Genomic DNA, 23,914 nt, shown 5'->3' with positions numbered 1-23,914 from the left:
TAAGATAAATATTTTTCATGTGCTTTATTAATAAGATATTGAATATTACCACTAACAGAATCTTTGTTCCTTGAAAATTCATCTGCTCTTCTCCATTTGTCACTAATAATCCTTTCTTTATGACATTCTTTTCAAGAGTTCACCTTCTCCTGTTTATTCTCTACATGAAATCGTAATCCTAAATCCTGTCTGTGATGTAATAAGTGACTGCTGTGGAAGTTACTACAAAGATTGTTTTCAGACAAAGGCTCAAAGGAAAAATTAACAGAAATATAGACTACACTATGCAAGCAATATGGTCTATATAGTCAATATTTTCAAACGTGGTTTTTAGTAGGTATTTTAAAACAAGATGCCATTTGCCATACAGGGAGTGTGTTTTTAAGGATGTGGTATTTTAATCTAAGGTCTTGTGTAGGCTATGGATTTGCCTTAGTAACAGCCAATGATGTAGCTGGTGCAGTCTAAAAAAGCTGCTATTTGCACAGGTGGTGCTTACCCCAAGTTTAAAACCCAGGTAAATCATAATATACAAAAAGAACAGGAGTACTTGTGGCACCTTAGAGACTAACAAATTTATTTCAGCATAAGCTTTCGTGGGCTACAGCTCACTTCTTCGGATGCATAATATACAGCAACTTTGCCTGTTTACAGATGGGGGTTGCTCCAGTGCAGCTACACTGGTGGCTAGACACCAATGACTATAACTGCGGCAAATCCACAATGTAGATAATCCCTACTTACAACTCATTCAAATGATAACAAAACTACAAAACTATTATCACAATTGCTATCAGCATTTAAATAGATGTATTTAGATATATTAGCTATATTAGATATATTAAGTCTTTCCATTTGGTTTGACAAGCAAGGACTGGTTAACTTGAAAGTTAATTGGTAGCATGCAAACCCTGAGATGTACAAATCAAAGGCTTCACCGTAGCTGATGAAGAAGAATGGATTTAAAGTAGACTCAACCAAATCTTAAAACAACCCTTCTAAATAAAGTTTTTTCGATACAGTATAGTGGGAAGGGAAATATAACATTCCATTAAAAGGAATGGCCATTTGCAGAACACATTGGGAAAACCAAGTTAATCGATCAGTTTGTATTTTTCCACATATCCAGATTTTCAGTAAATCTCACAGATCCTTACCAGCTCTTGGGTATCCTGCATTAATGGCAAAAACGTAGCTTCCAGAATAGCAACTTGGTCAGTGCTGAGTTTCTGCCACAGACTAATCAGCATAATCACCAGCTGGGTGGCACTTTTCAACTTTGTGAATGCTTGGAACATATTGGCTTGGTTTTCCTCTGCCGCATCTGCTAGAGCTATTATCTGCAAAAATCACAAACTTTTGTTAGATATAATTTTACCATTCTTAACACTTCACACATTACATTTGGCACATTCTTGTTTTTCTTTAGAAAGACCTGATGAACTTTGTCTCCCATAAACACAAGTCACAGAAAGTTTTAAATAAGTTATCATTTGTCAAGGTAATTTAAAATACATGTGGCAGTGGGATTAATCAATAAATTCAGTCGGTGTAGAGAGGATTCTGTTTAATGCATATTCTTCAATAAGGCACTCTCCAGGTTGATTCCCATAATCTAATGTAATACAATCATCCCTAACCAACTGTAAACATTGAGGATTATATCACACATGATGTTAATCACTGTTTGACCAACATCCTTGTAGGGCTCATAATCAAAAGTATTAGATTTATTTCATTTCTTTTAAAACTGTAATTTAATATGTCAGTTATTTCTATATGGAAAAAATTGCCACATTTTTATTTTATTAGGTGGGGTTGTATGCATAGTATGGGCTAGTTCAGCGTTATACCAATAATGTAGATGCTCTGGCATATGATTGGTTGGGTGATGTCATTTTTAACACCAGTGTAGAATACTGGACTACACAGACCTTGAAAAGAAAATTAGGTGTATGCTCGCTTTAAATATCAGCTCCTTTTCCTGTAAGCTGCCATGATATTTTTATCCTCTTCAGTACTCAGTGGAAAAAACCAGAAGCAGAACCTGAGAGGAAAACTTGAAACTGCTAAATGGAATTTTACTAATATTAGATGTGTTTTGTAATGACAGACACTACTGTCCATTTTCTACAAATGTATGCATGGCAGTACCTTGCAGAAATGTGAGAAAAATAACTAATATTTGTTTGAAATATAGATTACAAAGTGTAGAATCCTAAGGGCTCTATCTATGAAACTTACTATTGCTTTCTTCAATATAATTTCCTATCATTTCAATGTAATTTTATGTACCAGCAACATATTTTCCATGCTATGCATAGATTGAATTTAAAGGATATAAGCATTGCTGGTGGCTAAAGTGGGGTTTGAGCCACAATTTCCAAGACACTTTTTAATCTCAGCTACTGATATTACATATTGCCTCCAAAAGGTTGGTTTTCAGAGGTGGTGACCATCTGCAGCTGCCATTTGAATCAATGCACAGCACTTCTTCAAAATCAGACTCATAACCTCTTTCTTCGTATGTTTACTCATCTGCAAAGAGACAATGCCTACTTAACAGGGATGTTGTGAGACTTAATTTTGTAAAGTGCTTTGTGATGTTTTCATGAAAGTCCCTACAGAAGTGCAAAGTATAATTAGTATTAGAACATAATTAATTTATAAAGGAAAGCTAGGATAGAATGGGGGGAAGGATAGCTCAGTGGTTTTGAGCATTGGCCTGCTAAACCCAGGGTTGTGAGTTCAATCCTTAAGGAGGCCATTTAGGGATCTGGGGCAAAAATCTGTCAGGGGGTTGCACTAGATGACCTCCTGAGGTCCCTTCCAACCCCAATATTCTATGATAGTGAACTTCAATAGGTTGAGCTATGTGAAAAGGAAAAATACTATACATGTATCTTCAGCCTGGAAACAAACCCAACCAGTTTTGGTGAAGGAAAATTATTTTTAATGTGCAACATTGGCAGCACAGATGGGGGTGTTTCCTAGGTGTTTTCAGGTGAACATGGAACTAAAGATATAGTGAATTTTAGGAAACAATAAATTATTTCAAACAAAAAGTGTTGGTTGCTTTTGTTCTAGATTTTAAAGTGTACATTTCCAAATAAAATGGAGAACCCCAAGGACATCCAAGTCCAAACACTATATTAACTAAAGCCAAGTAATGATGCAGACACCCAGTTAGTTAAACTAAGGGAAAAAGTTCAACTCATAAAAAGTAGAGTGAAATTAATCCCAAATGGTGAGAACTGCCCTAATATGCTCTAAAATTGGTTACAGGAAAGCAACAGCATCATGGACATTAATCATATAGTATGAACAGGGTCACATCCAGCAACTTTACCTAAATCTCATGGCACTGTTTACATGCAGTACAGCCACCACATTGCAACTGTCAGCCAACCACAGAAAGATGGCACAAGGCCAGAGCAGGTAAAAAAATCTACATGCTCACCCAGTCACTGGAGATTAGCAGTGGGGCAAAAGCTACATACAAGCTATGAGGCCTCAGCAGGCCTTTCAAGAACTGGACGTTAATTTTAATTCACACAAACACATACACACACACACAACAGCAATGAGAGAAATGCAGCACTGTAAGAAACTGAGATAAATGCAGCACTGTTATGCACATTTGACCACTTTACTCACTAATCCAGAGTGGCTCTGTTTTTAATTTTTCTGAAAGGACAACTGTAGGCAATTGTTCCTTTGCCCCAAGAACCCTCTCAAGGGGCACTAAAGGGATCTGTTTTTACATTGTTCCTGTTCAATTGTTTTGAGACTGGTGAAAGGGAAAAGTGAGGAAAGATGAGCTGAGATGTATTTTCTATGACACCCAGCACTATGCCGCTATCATATTGTACCAGGCTAGTGTTGTGTAATGAATAACTCGGAGTCATTATGAGCTTGATGCTTGGATGGGGGCTATGACTTAGCCTAGATTAGATGCAACTAATGTTGGTGGGTTAGAGGAAGCAGCTGGAATAGATGACAATCTATCAACACCCAAAAGTGAGAGAGTGTGACAGCCATTTGTAACCAGTGCACAATTTGGGTACCTTATTAGATCCCAAGCAGTTGCCCACTGATGCCCAAATAGTAGCCATGGACAAGATCACTTTCTTTTATTTGCACTTAATGAACAGGGTGGGATTTTTTTTTTCCTTTTGGAGACAGATCTTGCCACAGTTATCTATTGCTTTGTCTTCAAGATTACCACTATTGTAATGAGTTACATTTTGAGACCACTTGAAAACTAAAGCTAGTGCAAAATGAAGTGTCCCACTTACTAAGTGGAATTTCAGATCGGTACTCTGGGATAAGCACTAACATCAATACATTTCTGTTTGAGAAATCAAGATGCTGGTTTTAACTTATAAACCCTAAGTAGTCTGGGGGGTGGTCATTTGAATTACAGCCTCACACCCTGGGCTATACTGCCCCAAATGACATCATCTGATTCACTTGAGTTTGAGCCCATCAATAGAAATGAAAAGGAGCTGTTGGCTTGGATTTCTACATGAGGGATGTTCCACTTTGGAATCTGCTCTAAAACTTGTCTCAAAATAACCCACATTTGTAAAATTTTCAGTCAGACAGCCAGGTTCATCTGCTTCCCAGGATTTGGGGAGTGGGGTGAGCTGAATCTTGGAGTGGCTTGATTACCATTGCTTACAGTGAAATGGTCTTATTGTTTGATGTTTTATTTGTCAATGAGGCAAGGCAGCCTCTTCCAATATAATTGTAGTTATGTCCAAGGGATGCACTCCTTTATATGTTTTAAAAATCTAAGTAAATATCTAGAATAGAAAAGAATTCAATGAATAAATAAATGAATCAGCCTCCCTGGAACTACTTTTAACATGCCAAATCTCCGAAGAGTTTTAAGAGGGAGCTTTTTAAAAATTTACCTGCCACAAGAATGTTTTCTTCTTTGTCCCAAAATTACTCTGTTCTGAGATGCACAATATGCAAAATGGTTTTGCATCACTAAAACGCTTAAATTCCTAAGGAGACAGGGTGGTCTTGGTGTGTTGCAACCCTCAAACACATGCCAATGAAATCTTTCTACCACACCATCATGTATTATACATATACATTATTCCACCCAGCACTTATAGAGAAACCAAAGGAAAGAACAGCTTTTAAGTCTAAATCTCTACTTATAGATGAGGAATTGCAAACATGAAGCTTCACGAGATCTGAAACATCTGGGATTATAAAGATTTTATTACCATGAAATAATATATGTCTACACTGACAATCTCAGTTTCAAACCCCAATCTCTATAATTAGACGGGGTAAAGGTTACAAGGAGAATACCCCTTGAGGTCTGTTCTGAACTAGATGTCTTAGTAATATAGAAAGCAGCTGGGACAGCTTCCATAATCTTTGCAATGCAATCCTCATCCAGATCCACACATGGTTTCACTCTCAGTGTATAGGATTAAAAAATAAACCTTTGCTTAGAGAGGAAAATTTCTTCGAACAATTCCTAAGACATCAGGTAAATGTCTTTAAGAGTTCTTCTAAGAAGCTTCATTCAGACTCTTAGGAAATTTGTGAAAGTATAGGTGCTTAGAACTTTTTCCAAAATCTCAAAGTAAGTTCCACATTTTAATATTTCCTCTTCACTGGACGTTATTTCTAATAACCACTTTTACTATGCGGGAAAAATTAGAATCTTTGTCTCTGCAAACTGAGATTCTTCAGTCTCCTTAGATTCTACTATGGTTTCTCTCTAATTTCTAAACTACTTCAAGTTTATCAATTTTTCCATCTGCTCATTGTTTCAGATAACGTCTTCTTTACTTTCTGTATAAACATGCATAAAGTAACAAAGCAAGGAAACTTCTTCTTTGCTTACAGTAGAGGCCTTTCTATGTCCCTTATTTCTTCATGACTGCAAGCAAGCTTTAGCTCCACTGTCCCTTACTGTCACTAATATGGCTGTAGTACATGAATTTTCATTTGATCAGATAGCCTCTAGAAAAGAGTCCATCAATCCAATACAAGGCCCATTACTGGACAGTCAGGTTTTTTTCCCCCTTAGCCTCTTGCTTCTTGGAAACATAAAGGTTACACCCAAAAGATAACCAAAAAACAGGTTTCACGAAACCTCCAGATTCAAAGCAGTAGAAGAGGGGGAAATGACTGGCAGAGCAAAGATCAAAGAGGCATTGGCAAAGGCCGAAAGCATAGCATCTGGTATAATATTTGTTTAAAAGTTGATCACAATTTTCTTTTCATTTATGGCCTTTTTTGTGAACTCTTTTCTGGCTGACCAAATTCTAACCCTGTTCCAATAAACCAATCTACAGTAAAGCGGAACTCTGCTTTTAAAAAAAAGTTATTAATGGAAGCACATTGTAAAAAAGAAACAACACCCAAGAATAAATATTCTCTAAATCAAGGACACGCATTTAACACACTTCCATTAAAATTTCACATTCACAGTTGGCAAGGGCAAAGCTCTACTCCAGAAGTGTTTTTATAATATTCTGAGAAATTCGTAGACTTCACCCTCCATGAGTAACACCAACAAGATTTGTTCCAAATAATTTCTAAGTAAAGAGACTTTGTTATGGTTTCTGTATATCATATTCACGTTGGAAGATGTGTCAAAGGTTAACTGCTTGGTTTTCCTGCATGTCACCTTTAGTCAGTACTTCATTTCTGCCGGGGCTTGTCAGGGCCAAGCCCCAGCACCTCTAGTCATGGCAGTTCGTAGCCCGGGCACCTCTAGGCTTGCTGCATCAGTTATGAAAGTAAACAAATTGCCTGATCCCCAGCATCTCTTTCATTACAAAGTAAGCACTGCCTTTAGTCCTTTGAAAAATGACTAGTGGATTTTGAGTGTTTCAGTTTTTGGTTGCCCAACTTAAGGCACCTAAAAGGTTCTGATTTTCAGAGCCAGCCCCCCATATTCCTAAATGTACATACTTAAAATCACTTTTGGAACAAAAAAAATGAGTGTACACACACACACACACACACACACACACACACACACACACACACACACACACACACACACACACACACACACACACACACACACACACACACACACACACACAGAGTTAGTTCTGTTTTCTCCAAACAGGAACGTTTATTTCTGTCACACAGGCCAGTTCTGGTAGGTGCTTATTTTCCACAGAAGTCAATGGGAATTGTAGGTATCTGGAATTTCCTAGAATCAGTGTTTGGTAGTTATTTATGTAAGGCAAGAGTCTTCATCAAGGAATGCATCAGAAATATAATTATTCTGATGAGACATGGACCCACCCATTACAAAACAAACAGTTATTGAGTGCCAATTAATTCTGCAACCAATGTTACTGATGGCCTCTTGCGGGCCTCCTAGTGGCTGGGTGTAGTACCTCACGCCTTTCTCACCTCTGGTGCTTCTGGTGCCTCCTGTAGGCTGATCTTGGTAGCTTCTTAGTGGCTTGATGCTTTGGCCAAGTCACAAAGTCCAAATGAATCCCTTCCAGGGTATTAAAGAATCCAGGATTCTGGATCTCCCTAGGGTCTTCAGCCCAGCTCTGGGCCTTTTAAATTCAGCCCTTTGGTAGGGTGCCCAAATAAGCCCTGTCCCTTTTGGGGTTTATGCCACTTTATCTGTAATGGCAGGGGAGTCTGGGCCCACCCAATACTCCAGGTTCCAACCCAGGAACCCTATAAACAGCAGCCATGTATGGCTCAACTTCAATCCTCTGATGCTCTTTCCATGGGACTCTTCCTACTGGGCCCATTTAGCTCCAGACCTATCTCAGGGCCAACAGCCTCAGGTTCTTCTTCCTCTGCAGTCTCAATGTAAACTCAGTTAGCCCTACATTCTGACTACTTTTCAGGCTCCTTTGAACAGCAGGGCCGGCTCCAGGGGTTTTGCCGCCCTAAGCAGCCAAAATGAATAAATAAATAAAAATAAAAAGCCGCTATTGCGATCTGCAGCAATTCAGTGGGAGGTCCTTCGCTCCGAGTGGGAGTGAGGGACCCTCCGCCAAATTGCTGCCGAATCCCTGAAAATGCTGCCCCACTTCCGAGTTGCCACCCCAAGCACCTGCTTGATAAGCTGGTGCCTGGAGCCGGCCCTGTTGAACAGCCAGGAACTGATCTGCTAACACTCTGCAGCTCCATTTATATGAACGTGCTGGGCTTTGATTGGCTGTTCCGAGCCCTTGGAGGACCAGGTCTCTCTAGCTTCCAAGATGGCTGACCTCATGAGATTTCTCTAGGCAGGCCTGGAGAACCCATCTTTGCTACTCTTTTCCTCCCAGCAGGGGCCACAAAGGTCTGGTACCCCCTATCACAGTGCCCCACAATTAAAACTTAAATTATGTGGAAGACTATTTGCTGCGAATGACTGCTTCAGAAGGCAAAGTCATTCTGTGTTTGGAAACAGTCATGCAAGCTGAAATACTGATCATGAGTTCATAGATCTCTTTTGATAATTATTCTTAGACAAATTCCTCACGACATACGTAACACCAATATCTCCTTCATCCAACCCCTTTCCAGTATGTTTAAAGATAAGTAGGTCAAGTACCTCCTAAATTAGTATTTTGTTGATACCTGTGCTAATAGAAAGCATAATAGTAGAGAATATAGGATGTCAGAGATTCCCTAGTTCATTCCTATGAAAACAGATCACTATTATTTATCATTATACATTTTGGAGAAGGAAAAAGAATTCAATACTATGTCCTACTACACTTTTTTCCATACTCATCTGAAAAACTTACCAGTCACATATCTTGTGTTACACATCTAAATGGCATTTTGGGTCACAATGTATTAACTTTTTCTGCCTGAATTAATGTTCAATTTGTGTATATAGCACCTAGCTACTATGATTGGCACACTAGAAATAAATACTGTTAGAACAGACACGATTGTCTGATAGTATTGGTAATTTATTTTTAAAAGCTCTAATGTCCTTTACTTCAGAGTATAATTTATTTTTCCATAGCACCTTTCATGCAGAATTCTCAAAGTTGTTTATAAAGCAATGAGATGAACACTAGCAGGAAAGAGTCTGTGTAGACAAGCAGAGACAACAATTAATGTGCACGGCACCTTGGACATCTGAACCTGCTTTATGAAATGTAGGCCAGGATGCCATAGTCAAAAAGTTATCTTTATTTACACCCTGCCCACAAACTTCTGGGCATTAATGTATATCAGGGGTCGGCAACCTTTCAGAAGTGCTGTGCTGAGTCTTCATTTATTCACTCTAATTTAAGGTTTCGCGTGCCAGTAATACATTTTAACGTTTTTTGGTCTCTTTCTATAAGTCTATAATATGTAACTAAACTATTGTTGTATGTAAAGTAAATAAGGTTTTTAAAATGTTTAAGAAGCTTCATTTAAAATTAAATTAAAATGCAGAACCCCCCAGACCTGTGGCCAGGACCCAGACAGCGCGAGCACCACTGAAAATCAGCTCACGTGCCGCCTTCAGCACCCGTGCCATAGGTTGCCTACTCCTGATGTATATGTTACTTCCAAAGGAGAGTACTATCAACACTTCAACATTACCATAGTACTGCACTGCACTACATATCAGCCTAAGTTTTCATTTGGGACTTCAGCCTATGAATATCTGACCCTGAGATAAGAGTGCCAGTTAGCACTAACTGTGATGGTGCTTTTTGAGACGTTAGCAGATGTCCACCATAAACCAGATAGACTGTCAACCAGTGGTTTCCCCAGGAATTGAAATTTGAATTTACAGGGGGGGTGTCAGGACCAATGAGATAAATAAAAAAAAATGAATAAAGAAAATGTTTTGTTAGGATTATGCAAATTTAACATAAGAATAATGTAAGTTACACCAAAACACATAACAGATTTAGATTTCTAAAAAAAAAAATTTTTTTTAAATGTATTTAAATTAAATTGACTTTTGAAAAGTAAGCCATCATGGAATAAGAGGGCAGTTCTCTCATGGATCAGTAACTGGTTAAAAGATGGGAAGCAAAGGGTAGGAATAAATTATCAGTTTTCAGATTGGAGAGAGATAAATAGTGGTATCCTTGAGGGGTCAGTACTGGGACCAGTACTGTTCAACATATTCATCTGGAAAAATGGGTAAACAGTGAGGTGGCAAAATTTGCAGATGATACAGAACTATTCAGGACAGTTAAGTCCCAGGCAGACTGCGAAGAGCTACAAAGGGATCTCACAAAACTAGGTGACTGGGCAACAAAATGGCAATTGAAATCCAATGTTGATAAATGCAAAGTAATGCACATTGGAAAGCAATCTCAACTATACATACAAAATGCTGGCATCTGAATTAGCTGTTAACACTCACGAAAGAGATCTTGGAGTCACTGTGGATAGTTCTCTGAAAACATCCACTAATGTGCAGCAGCAGTCACAAAAGCAAACAATGTTGGGAATCATTAAGAAAGGAATAGATAATAAGACAGAAAATATCATATTGCCTCTATATAAATCCATGGTACGCGCACACCTTGAATAGTGTGTGCAGATCTGGTTACCCATTCTAAAAATATATATTGGAATTGGAAAAGGTAAGAGATGGGCAACTAAAATAATCAGGGGTATGAAACAGGAGGAGAGATTTAAATGACTGGGAATTTTCAGCTTAGAAAACAGATGACTAATGGGGATATGATAGAGGTCTACAAAATCTTGACTGGTGCGAAGAAAGTGAATAAGGAAATTTTATTTAATCCTTCACATAACACAAGAACTAGCAGTCACCCAATGAAATTAATAGGCAGCAGGTTTTAAAAAAACAAAAGGAAGTACTTCTTCACACATTATAAAGTCAACCCAGGGAACTCTTTGCCAGGAGATGCTGTGAAGACCAAAACTATAATAGGATTATAAAAAGAACTAGATAAATTCCTGGAGAATAGGTCCATCTGTGGCTATTAGCCAGGATAGAGAGGGATGCAACACCATGCTCTGAGTGTCCCTAGCCTGTTTGCCAGAAGCTGGGAATGGGCAACAGGGGATGGTCACTTGATGATTACCTGTTCTGTTCATTCCCTCTGAAGCACCTGGCCTTGACCACTGTTGTAAGACAGGGTACTGGGCTATATGGACCATTGATCTGACCCAGTATGATCATTCGTATGTAAAAATTAATTATAATAATAAAAATGCTTAGTACAGAAACTCCCCAACATAATGACCTCCCAAGATAGCAACAATGTGAGATAACCTTGGCAAATAATGCATTTTAAAAATCTTGGCCTACTAGGAAACATATTTATATAAGTTTCCATTCTCAGTCACAAATCTAGTATTCTGGAGCAAAGTGACTAAAATATAGTCCAACAAACAAATGTTTATTTAACACACCCCTCACTTTTCCCTCTACCGCACTCCACTCACCGGCGTTGATCTTAGTCAGTGGAGACTCAGAGTTCAGAGGTGCTTTCACATGAGTACACCTCCTAGGTTGGGGACAAGAAGGCACCTTGCTTGTTCCTCCAACTGCTCACTGTTCGCTCTGGCCACGTCTGTTCATTGTGCCACTGTTCACTCCACCGCTCTGTTGCCAATGGCCCTGCACAGTCACCTTCTGCTGCCACCTGCCACTGTGACCTCTACAAGTTGGTCTCTTGAGGTTCCACCAGCTCTCAGTGTGGGAACCTTGCTCGCTGCTAGTGCAGTCTGGGCTGTTTCTTACACAAGAACACTGTACTCACAGGAACACTGTCCCCACAACAGGACTAAGCACTTAGACCTGATTGTCTGTGATTTCAGCTGCAGTGGTCACTTAACAGAACAGAAGACTCTCTATGGAGCCCAATCAGCTCTGTCTTTAAACAGTGGAGAGGGACAGGTCCCCACTTCCTCTCTTGATGCCTTCAAATCATCACAGACTAAGTACAGTTCTACTGCCCTTTACTCATACAATAAGAACATTTCATCCCCCATTCCCCCCACATTCAAGTGGTTTGTAACCCAACCCCAGCCAAAATCTATCACTTGGACAACACAGATCTGTTTGCTAGATACCTAGGTAGATTAAGTGTGAATGTAAACATAATCTGGCCCTGAAGCCTTTCCCCACAGCCCCAGCTCATCACTAGTTGTCAGGGAGAGCTCATTTAGACTTTGCTTACAAATCATCATTTGAAATTCTTAGGTTGGCCAACATCACCGAAATGAATGCACTGACATCATAAAAAACAACAGCTGTATAAGGAAGCAAGGAAGCTAGTCTATGTTCATACTTTTCAAATCTATTATACTTTTTCAGATACACATATTTTATCATACACTGTATAAGCTTTTAAAGTGTGTATTAATGTTTCAGTTTAAATTCAGATTTCCAAACAGTCACTAAATTGGTATGTAACTAGCTCACAAAACTGGGGGGGTGTTGGGGAAATTCAGGGGGGGTGTAGGGAAATCACTGCCGTCAACCCGTTTCTCCTAGGAAATGCTATTAAATCACTAGTAACAGCAATGTTAATAAGCAGCTGAATTTGGATAAAATGACAGCTATTATTTCAAGCATTCAAAGAAAGAGGTTACAAAAATCTGAAGGCGTGATACAATCTTCGTGCTTTAACAGTACAGTACAGATTTTTTTTTTAAAAGAACAATCAATAAGCAAACAGGTTTCCATTCTTAAGGTTTTATTCCTCAAACCTCTTTGGTAGCACTAGAAAGATTTCAAAAGGGGTATTGTATACTATCTATAGGACAGAGATGGATTCTACTCAGTGGATTGAAAAAAGGGATATGATTGGCAGAAACCCAGATTAAATCACTTAACAGACTGATGTCAAGCAATTCAGTAGGAAGTCTCCATTATGGCTGGACCCAGGGGATATGAACAAGCCAGGCTAGTGAAAGCCAAGCATGAAACAAATCTGGGGTGCTCCATCTTATGTGAATGTACGGATACCAGTGGCACCAAGTATATACCTAAAGTAGGTATTGCTGCGCTGCTCTACGAATCATATCTATCAATAAAAAAAGAATCTTAAGAAATGTTCCATTTACATGTGGGCAATACTAAAGCACTTGCAACGTAAGTCTTACATTTCTTGCATATTTAGTTTGGCTTTTAAATGTATCTTAGGATTTTATATTGCTGCCCTTCACCATACTATCTATATGCCTCCCATGTAAAATAAATAGCAAAGTGAAGTGAAGTGCCCAGTTGACTTCATGGAATCTCTCGAGCACATCTTTTTGCAAAACTGTTTCAAATAGGGTTGGGGGGTGTTCTTACCTTTCTTAATTTACTTTTACTTTTTTGGTAATTGATTATTTATTTCAGAGGCTTTTGTGGGGGAGGTTGTTTTACTTTTTGTTTAGTTGGGGTTTTTTGAGTAGAAGGGGGTGACAAATAGGTATAATATAAATATACTGCAAAGAGGAACCTGCCAAGGTAGAGTGTGCGCATTGGGAGGAAAGGAGAGAAAGTACAGCCCCCCAATACCCTCCTGGACCCAAACTGTGCAGGAGAGAACCCACACACACTCTGGGGGCACTAGGACCCAGGTGGTCTCTCTCCTCACCACCAAGTGGGCTTGGGGAAAAGCTGCATAGAGGAGTCAGGCAGAGACCCCAGCTGGTAGAAGCAGAAGCAGCCAGAGCAGGGACCTTGGGAGTCCCTTGGAGAACTTGCTACAGTTTGAACTCAATTTTCTCTGCTCTGTGATAACTGGCTGTTTGCTCCAACCCTACCCATTCAGCACCATCTCTTTACCTCAGAATCACTCCTCCAGCCATCTTCTCCCTCCCAGGTCCCCTCACTCTCTCTTCTCTTTAGCTTATCTCCTCCTAACTAAACCCACAAAATAAGTAAATCAATCAATCAAGGAACTCATCACATGCTGTTTGTTGCCATCAGATTGTTCACTCTGCTTATGTGTTCTACTTCTTTCCTCACCCTTTGTCTATCTTGTCCCTTTAGAGTAAGCTCTTTAGGACAGAGATCCTTTTTGTTCTGTGTTTGACCAATGCACAGTGGGATCCTGGGCCTAACTAGGGCTCCCAGGCACTATAATATATAATAATGAATGTATTGAGCACCCTCTTGCCAGTCTATCCACAAGGAAGTATCTCAGCCTGCAAGCAAGCAAATCCCTGTTAATTGCTAAAATAAGGGAAAGAGGGAGAATGGAAATAGATTATAAAATAAAGCAGTGGATATAGTTTTTTCCAAAATACATGTAATTCTTCCCAATACATTCAAAAGTGAATTCTACTGTATATCTAAATTGAAAGGTAGAGTTATAAAATTAGTAGCTTATCTAAGGAAAAGAACATCTGGTACAAATTATATAGAACTCGAGAAGCCAATGACTTACAATGAATCCTTTACTTATAGTTTCAAAACAAAAATGTTAAGTACTAGGATGTGCCAAATTATGTACACACATACATGGAAAGGAACTTCTAATAGTCAATTAACATAGAGGACAGAGCGACTTTCACTGCAGAGTTGCTCTCTGAATTAGCAGCTCTCTAATAAAAAAAACATGATAAACCAAACACCAGCTGGCTTTATATCACTGAATAATATATTATGACCTTATGTAACAATGAAGAGGTGTTGTTTTTATTTTACAGTATTTTGCTTAATTTATAAATCTGCCAAATCAGATAGTGAATCTAAAACAGATATTTTCTATGTGTAAATTCTCCTGCAAAATTCTCAACGCTTTCAACTCCCATGAAGAAAGGGTAGTTACAAATTAAGGTGCTTAATACCTCCCAGATGTTACTTGAACCTTAATTCTACAAACATTTATGCGTGTGCTTAACTTTAAGAATTATGGATGAAAGCCTGATTTCACTGAAGTTAATGGGAGTTTTGTCATTGACTTCAGGGGATTTGTCTACACTGCAATAAAAACCCATAGCACCAAGGCTCAGGTCAGCAGGGTCCCCCCCAGGTCTGACCTTGCAGGGTCTCAGAGTCCAGACATCTACACTGCAGTTTTATCAACCCGCAGCCCAAGCACACAGGCCCAAGTCAGATGACCTGGGACAACTGTGGGTCTTTTACAGCAGCGTACACATACCCAGTGAGGCCAGGATACAATCCTATGAGTAATGCCATTCACTTCAGTGGGGCTATTCATGTGTTTGCAGAATCAGGGTGTTAGATATCAGGATCTAGTTCAGGGTAAAAATCAAGATTAAAAAACAGATGATCAGTATGTCACAGGGGTGTCTAGTACATAATGTTATCTCCAAAAACAGTCTTTTTTTTCAATACTCATATTATATTGTATAAATATAGGATAAATGTATTCTCTAGCTCAGCAAGTCCTTTAAAAGATTTTATGCAAACAAACCCTAGCAGTAACATACCACCAATAATTTCATTTACTTATGAACAAACAAACCCTATTTCTATTCCACCTTAATGAAATGATGAAAATATCACTGCACAGATGCTGCCAGATCAAGAAAACCAACTAATTTCAGTTAAACACTGAAGTCCACAGGCTAAATTCCAATTCTTGTTACAACTTTCATTTGAAATTTTTGCCTGAGTATGTAGTTGGATAGTAGTCTTACTGCAAGATAAACCCAAGAAAGAAACCAACAGGACTCCACCAGCCATCACATACAGTCCCCAGCTAAAACTCCTCCAATGCAACATCAGGGATCTACAACCCATCCTGGACAATGATCCCTTACTTTCACAGGCCTTGGGTGGCAGGTCAGTCCTCACCCATGGACAACCTGCCAGCCTGAAGCATATTCTCACCAATAACTGCACACCGCACCATAGAAACTCTAACTCAGGAACCAATCCATGCAACAAACCTCAAAGCCAACTCTGCCCACATATCTACACCAGCGACACCATCACAGGACCTAACCAGATCAGCCACACCATCACCGGTTCATTCACCTGCACGTCCACCAATGTAATATATGCTATTATATGCCAGCAATGCCCACCTGCTATGTACATTGGCCAAACTGGACAGTCCCTACGAAAAAGGATAAATGGACACAAATCAGATATTAGGAATGGCAATATAAAAAAACCTGTAGGAGAACACTTCAACCTCCTTGGACACACAATAGCAGATCTAAAGGTAGCCATCCTGCAGCAAAAAAACTTCGGGACCAGGCTTCAAAGAGAAACTGTTGAGCTTCAGTTCATCTGCAAATTTGACACTATCAGCTCAGGATTAAACAAAGACTGTGAATGGCTTGCCAACTACAAAACCAGTTTCTCCTCTCTTGGTTTTCACACCTCAACTGCTAGAAGAGGGCCTCATCCTCCCTGATTGAACTAACCTCATTATCTCTAGCCTGCTTCTGGCTTGCACAAGGGGAAACAGAAGGAATTATGTACTCACATACATGGAAAGGAACTTCTAATAGTCAATTAACATAGAGGACAGTGCGACTTGGATAACTTGGATTCAAAACAACAATCTAGAGGCGATGATCTACATACCCCATTATCAATTCCTTAAACTATCCAAAAAAAATACCTCTCAGAAAACGAAGTGGGGGGGAAAACCCTAAGTGAAACAACAGCTGCAACAGTCTTAATAACAGTTCTTCAACTGGTGATCAAAAGAAAACGTACACTCAGGACATTGGGTCTCTTGCTCTCCTGATACAATCATGCACATGACGTGTGTTCATTCATCCTTCTGGGACTGCGCCTTCTTTCTCTCTTTTAGCTCTGTTCTTGTAAGCTGGCAGAGTAAGAAAATTCTTGTTTCAATTCCCTAATGGTTCACAATAACAAAGCCAACAGGAATCAGATCAGATGCAGCTCACTTCACAGCACATCTGCACTGCTGCACAAGCCCAACATGCAGGATGTTTGGTCTTCTAAACCTCTGATTTTGGATTTCAAGTAGTACTGAAAAGCCCACGTTTGTCTACATGCTACATTTATCTTATTATGGTAAGATGTGTTTACCACCAGGTCATTTTGAAAGAACAATACTGCATCTCACCATAAAAAGGTGCTCGCTGTTGTGCAATAAGTTAAATGCTAACATTAAGCATGCACATATCTGTTTATAAGATCAGGGCCTTAGTTTCTACCACTATATTTCCATATATTTTCATTGTTCTACTTGGAATACATTTGAGGCTTTCCACATTTTAAAAATTCATGTCATATGATAGTATTTAATGTACTTAGGATTTCTCAGAAGTTAAAAGATATTTAAACAAGTCATACAATGATTGAGAATATTGGGGTTGACCTCTAGCAGGGCCTGCAGCCCCATACCCCTTTCTTTAGTAAATGCCCTCTCATAATCCTGTTTCCAATTCCCAATTCATCAGGGAACTGGAATCTCTGTATGGGACAGTTCCTGAGTTATGACAACATGAACATATTATGAACTACAGGGCTGCTTTAGGGAAAATGGCACCCTGGGTGAACTTGTATTTTGGTGCCACCCCCATCACTCCTGGCCTCCACAGGCTCCCTGGACTTCCCCCCACACTCATCACCTCTGGGCCCCGCTGCCTCCCACAGTGTTTAATTTATTTTGAAAGAGATGCCAGAGGCTAGTGATGGCAATCCTTAAAGGGTTCCTAGGTTTTCTGATCTTGAGAGCCCAGAAAAACGTCTAACAAGGAGGGAGGTATGGGTGGGAACTGCAGATGGAAGGTACACAACACTGTTTGAAAATGGCTACAAACTACAAATATTAACTTTCCTTCTGTTTCCCCTTGTTTTAGTTTTGTACAAGCCTCCTGGTTGCCTAAGTGAAGGTTTAGGAACAGTTTTACTGCATAATCTTTGGTTTTAATAATTCCAGTAGCAACAGGACATCTCAAAAGACAATGGCGTAAGTGCCAAAACAATTCAGTTACTGTGTGCATGTTGCAACACTGAGAGTGGCTAAGAAGTCAAATTCTCAAATGACAGTTCGTACCACAGATAATGCACTCATAAAGTGTAGGGTCAGATGATGAAACCAGTGTACTACTAGAGCTTGAGGCCTACTGTACTATTCTCTTCACTCACCTCTCTTCAGCCTTTTAGACTTCCTGATGCAGAACAGTCCTCCAGTGTGGTTTGTTCCTAGCTGCACCTTCTCAGCTTGGGTTGTCAATGTTGAAAGTTTTTAAGTTCCTCTCAAAAATGTCCTTGAACCTGGACCTTGGTCAGTTCAGTGGCCTTAGAGCATCCTCAGGTTCTCCATACAGAAAATCCTTTGGAATGCATCTATCGTCCACATGTTGCAGAAGACAAAGCCAGTTGAGATGTCTATGTTTGAGAGTAGAGAGTAGACTTGGCAATCTTGCTTTCTCAATTACTTCAGTAGCAGAAATTTTGGTTTCCCAATTAATGTTTAGAATATGGTGAAGATAGCAGGTGTGAAGGGTGTTTAATTAACAGCGTTGTCAGCAACAAGAAGTTTTCTCATTAGAATATGTTTAACTTATCTTGCTCTTTAATGTGCAATGTTATGACACAAGAACTGCCATACTGGGTCAGATCAATGGACCAACTGTGGAGAGATTCACTGCTGTCTTCCACTCCTGGCTTCTGGCAGTCAGAAATTTAGGGTTACCCTGAGCATGTTGACTATATGGGCTAATAGCCAGCTATGAACCTATCCTCCATGAACTTATCAAGTTCTTTTCTAAACCTATGCTTTTGATTATCATTAAATATTGTCGCAACGAGTTCCATAGGTTAGCTGCCTATTGTGTGAAAAAGTACTTCTCATTTGTATTAAGGATGCCTCCTATATTTTCATCGGGTGACCCCTGGTTTAGAGTTGTGGGAAAGGGTAAATAACAGTTCTCTATTCTTTTTCCTCCACCATTCATGATTTTCTCTCTCTCTCTAATATCCCCCCCTTAATCCTCTCTCTTCTAAACTGAACAGCCCTAATATTTTTAGTTTCTCCTTGTACAGAAGTGATTTCATACCAGTGATCATCTTTGATCATCTTCTCTGAACCTTTTCCAGTTCCACTAATATCCTTTTTGAGGTGGGACGATCAGAACTGGACACAGTATTCAAAGTGTGGACTCATCATGTATTTATATAGTGGCATTATGTTATTTTCTGTCTTATTTTCTATTCCTTTCCTAATAGCTTCTAACATTCTGTTGAGCTGAAGTTTTCAGAGACCTATCCACAATGACTCCAAGATCTCTTTCCTGAGTGGTAGCAGCTAATTTAGAACCCATCGTTATATATGTGCAGTTAATATTATTTTTTCCAGTGTAATTTTTTCCAATTACTTTGGAAAAGTATCTATCCCAGTATAGATCTTGAGGGACACCACTCTTTCCATTGCAAAAACTGACCATTTATTCTTACCCTTTGTTTCTTATCTTGTAACCAGTAACTGACCAATGAAAGGTTTCAGAGTAGCAGCCATGTTAGTCTGTATCCACAAAAAGAACAGCACTACTTGTGGCACCTTAGAGACTAACAAATTTATCTGAGCATAAGCTTTGACCAATGAAAGGACCTTTCCCATTATCCCACAACCACTTAGTTTCCTTAAGAGCCTTCGATAAGGGACTTTGTCAAAGGCTTTCTGAAAATCCAAGTGCACTATGTCAACTGGATTACCCTTATCCAAATGCTTATTGACACCCTCAAAGAATTCTAATAGATTGGTGATGCATGACTTCTTCTTACAGAAGTCATATTGACTCTTCCCCAACAAACCATCTTTATCTAAGCGTCTGGTAATTCTGTTCTTTACTATAGTTTCTACCTGATACCGAAGTTAGGCTCACCAGCCTGTAACTGACAGGATAACGTCTGGAGGTCTTTTAAAAAATCAGTGTTACATTAGCACCTTCCAGTCATCTGGTACAGAGGCTTGTTTCAGTGATAAATTACATGAGTTTTAGTGGTTCTGCAATTTCATATTGGAATTCCTTCAGAACTCTTGAGTGAATACCATCTGGTCCTGGTAACTTATTACTATTTTTATTTATAAATTTGTTCAAAACCCTCTTCTACTGATGCATTACTATGGGACAGTACTGTTGAAGAGTTTTCCATAAGATCTTGTATGGAGATTACACCCTCAATGCTAGATGAGAAAGCATTACAAAGCAGCAGAGAGAAAAATATATTGAAGAGTTTTGATGCCAAAATACATTCCTATCTGACATCACTAAGGATTTCATATCTGTCAGATTGATAACCATCATACTGGACTGTAGCCTTCATGCCATCATGGAAGGATCGAATCAAAACCAATTCTCTCTAGCAACTGGAAAAGATCCTTTCTGCCAATCAGGTCAAAAACAGTTTGTAAGAGCCATGTAGGCCATGCAGAGAGATTTTCTTGTTCTTGACACTTTTTTTTGCAGTTCCCTTAGTGCAAAGACCATATTGACATGTTTCAACAAACAGTACCCTGAATTATGCAGGATGAGGAAAAGGGCTAATTTTTCAAGGGTGTGTGTGTGTGTGTGTGTACACTCCAACCACTAAATGGGCAACAAATGCTCTTAATTATTTTGGATGAGATAAGTTTTCTGATAAAAAGAATTTAAATCCTAGAAAAAAGTTAAGTACAATTTGAACACTTATCTGGTTTCCCTGATGGACTGCATTTTCAGTTTATGCTCTCACTCAGTCAAATCTAATAGTTTTAGCTTTGTTTCACTCATTACTGGTCATAAGAAGATGTATTCAAGAGTGCAATCATGTTCTCTTTATTGTACTGTATCAAAGTTATCAACAGCCATCTGGACAGTAAGTACGCTAGCCATATACTGGCTACCCACTGCTCTACACCACAAAAAATTCAGACAAATGCATTGCCCGTTGGGGTGATTGAATAATTTGGCCTAAGTTCAGGAGTGAATTCATGTTCTTTTTTATTCCAAGGTAATGGAACTCAGGAACATGACCCAAATGATACACTTAGGGTCTTGTGAAGAGTAGTACTTGATCTTTCTTTAGCATCTCCTGAGATTAACATTAGAGAATCTGTTGATCTTCTGAAGAGAGAGCATGATTAAAAAGGAGATTAAACGAGGAGAGCCTATGGAAGGAAGTTTGTTAGGAGTTCACAAGGTTATCTGATCGTCCATATTTTTCCTTGAGCTCTGAGCATTCCTCTATTATTTATTTATTATTTTGTTGTTGCTGACAGGGTGAAAGAAATGCTTCCCTTATGGGAATAACATACTGTCCCCATAGCTTGTCACCATTGTAAGTGGAAAGGGCTCATGATTATGCTGCTGACAGCTGTCACTGTTCAGGGATGTTGATGGTATTTTAAATGCACAGAATTTGTGGTTTAATGGAGGTGCTGGTAGGAAGAAGACTGCAATTGGTTTAAAATATGCTCTCCCCCATGGTAATCCTAAACCATATATCACAAAACAAAGGAATAATGGTGATCGATAAAATGAGTATCAGGTGATAAACCTACTTTACTGAGTCCAATCTGTTGCACAGCAAAGCAGGTGAAAACTAAATTGTTAACGGGAGAACCCAGTGATGAGTTACTGACCACCACTTGTGGGGGAACAAGTCCTTAGGAAAACCTGTTGTGCTAAGGGAAGCTGAAACAAAGGCCATGCCCCTTTTCAAATGGAAAATTCCAAAGGGATAATATAAAAGGAAACTAATTTCTCAGAGGTGGTGGTGGTGGTGGATAAAAAACTTTGCAAAAGGCTCTCTCAGCAGAACAGAAGAGGAAAAATCTGCTCCCCCATATGGAGGCAGAGAGACTGAGGAGAATGTGGTGGGTCCAGCAAACATTCCAGTAGAAGGGAGCTTTGTTTTAAATATCTATGCCTCTATTAAGACAGACTGAAAAGAAACATACAAGGTATAACTTTTAACCAGAGCAGTAGATCCAACACAGCAGAGACTGGCATTGTCCTTTCTGATTCTGAAAGACACTACTACAGTACATTAACATAGGGGTACAAACCATTGGGCAAGCCATATACAGTAGAACCTCCGAGTTAAGAACACTTCAGGAACGGAGGTTGTTCGTAATGCTGAACAAAGCCTTATGGTTGTTCTTTCAAAAGTTTACAACTGAACATTGACTTAATATAGCTTTCAAAGCATACTATGCAGAAGAAAAACACTGCTTTCCTTTTATTTTTATTTTTTTACTAATTTACATTTAACATACTACTGTACTGTTTTTTTTTTTTTTTGTTTTGTCTCTACTGCTGCCTGATTGCATACTCCCTGTTCCAAATGAGGTGTGTGGTTGACTGGTCAGTTCATAACTCTGGTGTTCATAACTTTGGTGTTCTGCTGTATTGCAACCATGATGCTAGGGTCACTGAAACATAATCACCCCAAGTTCAGTAGAGTCCCCACCTGATATATACAGTTTTCAAATGTTACAGATGTTTTTGGACATCAGCCTTTCTTCTTCAGCCTTTTAGAAATGCTGGCACTCAAACACAGATTATTAATAATAATGATACAAAAAAACCCAAACCCTAAAACTCCCCAGGTATTTATAAGATCCACATAAAGGAAGTTGTCTGTAATACTGTGGCATGCATCTATGTGAAATACCTTCAAAGGACAATGAAATCTCATTAGACTCAAACTACACTGTCAAGAAATAAATGCAGTATACAGCTAAGTAACAGACTTCTAAATAAGATGCTGACATATGGTAAAATATTCCAGTGTAGAGGTGCTGTGAACGTCTCTTTGTTTTTAAGAAGTCATAAGTATTGTATTTCACACTAGAACATTTCCAGATTTGCTCCTTTTCCACTCCTGTCCTCCTCCTCAAAAACATATTCAAAAGTGGCCACTTACATCATTTTTGCTTTTGCAAAGCTTGTTACTTATAATCTATATAGCATTTGTTTACATAACTTGTGGTAATTTCACAAACACTAATGAGAGAGCCTAGTGCTTTTCAAGAAACACAGCACTTCGCTGTGCTTGATGAAATACCTATGATAAATAACACACGTGCTTGCTTAGTGAAGAGAGTGTTTTCTCTAAGATTTAGAATTCTCTTCAGGACAAATGCAAAACCTATTTTACACAGAAATGGAATGACTAATAAATACATTTCATTTACCAGAAATCTCATGTGAGTAGGATAATCTTTCAAATTTCCATTAAAATTAAAGCACTGACATTCAAAACGGCTTTTTAAAAATAGTAACCGGATACCACATTGTGTGCGATTAAGTTTATAAAAAAAAATGTACCAAAACACATGTTGAACAAATTAGCACAACAAAGTACTTATTTTAGGAATATACATATTGGTAAACTTTTTTATTCTAAGCACAGTATGCTTTCAGTCTTTAATTACTGTTTTGAGGTATTTCCATTACATCCTATATGGAAACCCTACAGTTAAAACCCCAAGTTCTTTCCCATGCAGAACATCCTACTGAGACTTGGGTAGTTATAAGCACAAGCTGCGGTTTGTCAGAATTAGCAAAGTTCAGACAGCCTGCATAGATACTCTGCTTCCCTTTTCCCTACTAACAGCTACTTTATTTCACTAAAGAAAGAAAACAACACATTCCAGCAAGACTGCTTGTTATTTGCTTAGATTACATTCTTTATGTCAATATAATAATAGTACTGTGAAAGTGTCAATATGAACTTTAGGGGTACAATTTTAATAAGTGCCTACAGATATATCTACACTGCAGTAAAAGACCCACAACATGCCCTTGGCTGGCCCAGGTCAGCTGACCCAGGCTCACGGGATTCAGGCTGCGGGACTATAAAATAGCAGTGTAGACATTTGGGCTCAAGCTGGTGCCTGGGCTCTGAGACCTTGTGAGGAAGGAAGATCTCTGACCCTAGCCTCCAGGGCAAGCCCAAACATCTACACTTCTATTTTTAGCCCTGCAACCCAAACCCTGCAAGTCCAAGTCTGCTGATGTGACTCTGAGACTTGATGCTGTAGGTTTTTTATTGCCATGTAGACATACTCTAAATTACTTAAGAGCT

General features: G+C 39.0%; 1 protein-coding gene across 7 annotated transcripts in view; it reads right to left on the bottom strand.

Moving 5' to 3' along the window:
- BBS9 (Bardet-Biedl syndrome 9) overlaps positions 1-23,914 on the bottom strand; it is a 487,370-nt gene that overhangs the window by 233,267 nt on the left and 230,189 nt on the right. For all 7 annotated transcript variants that reach the window (XM_050937932.1, XM_050937931.1, XM_050937937.1 and 4 more), the window contains one exon: positions 1,158-1,340. In XM_050937932.1, coding sequence (XP_050793889.1) covers positions 1,158-1,340 — 183 coding nt within the window. The remainder of the gene's footprint in view (positions 1-1,157; positions 1,341-23,914) is intronic.

Source organism: Gopherus flavomarginatus, chromosome 2 (assembly GCF_025201925.1).
Source record: "Gopherus flavomarginatus isolate rGopFla2 chromosome 2, rGopFla2.mat.asm, whole genome shotgun sequence".
Lineage (NCBI taxonomy): Eukaryota > Metazoa > Chordata > Testudines > Testudinidae > Gopherus > Gopherus flavomarginatus.
The sequence above is the reverse complement of the archived record's forward strand: the minus strand, read 5'-3'. Positions and strand labels throughout refer to the sequence as shown.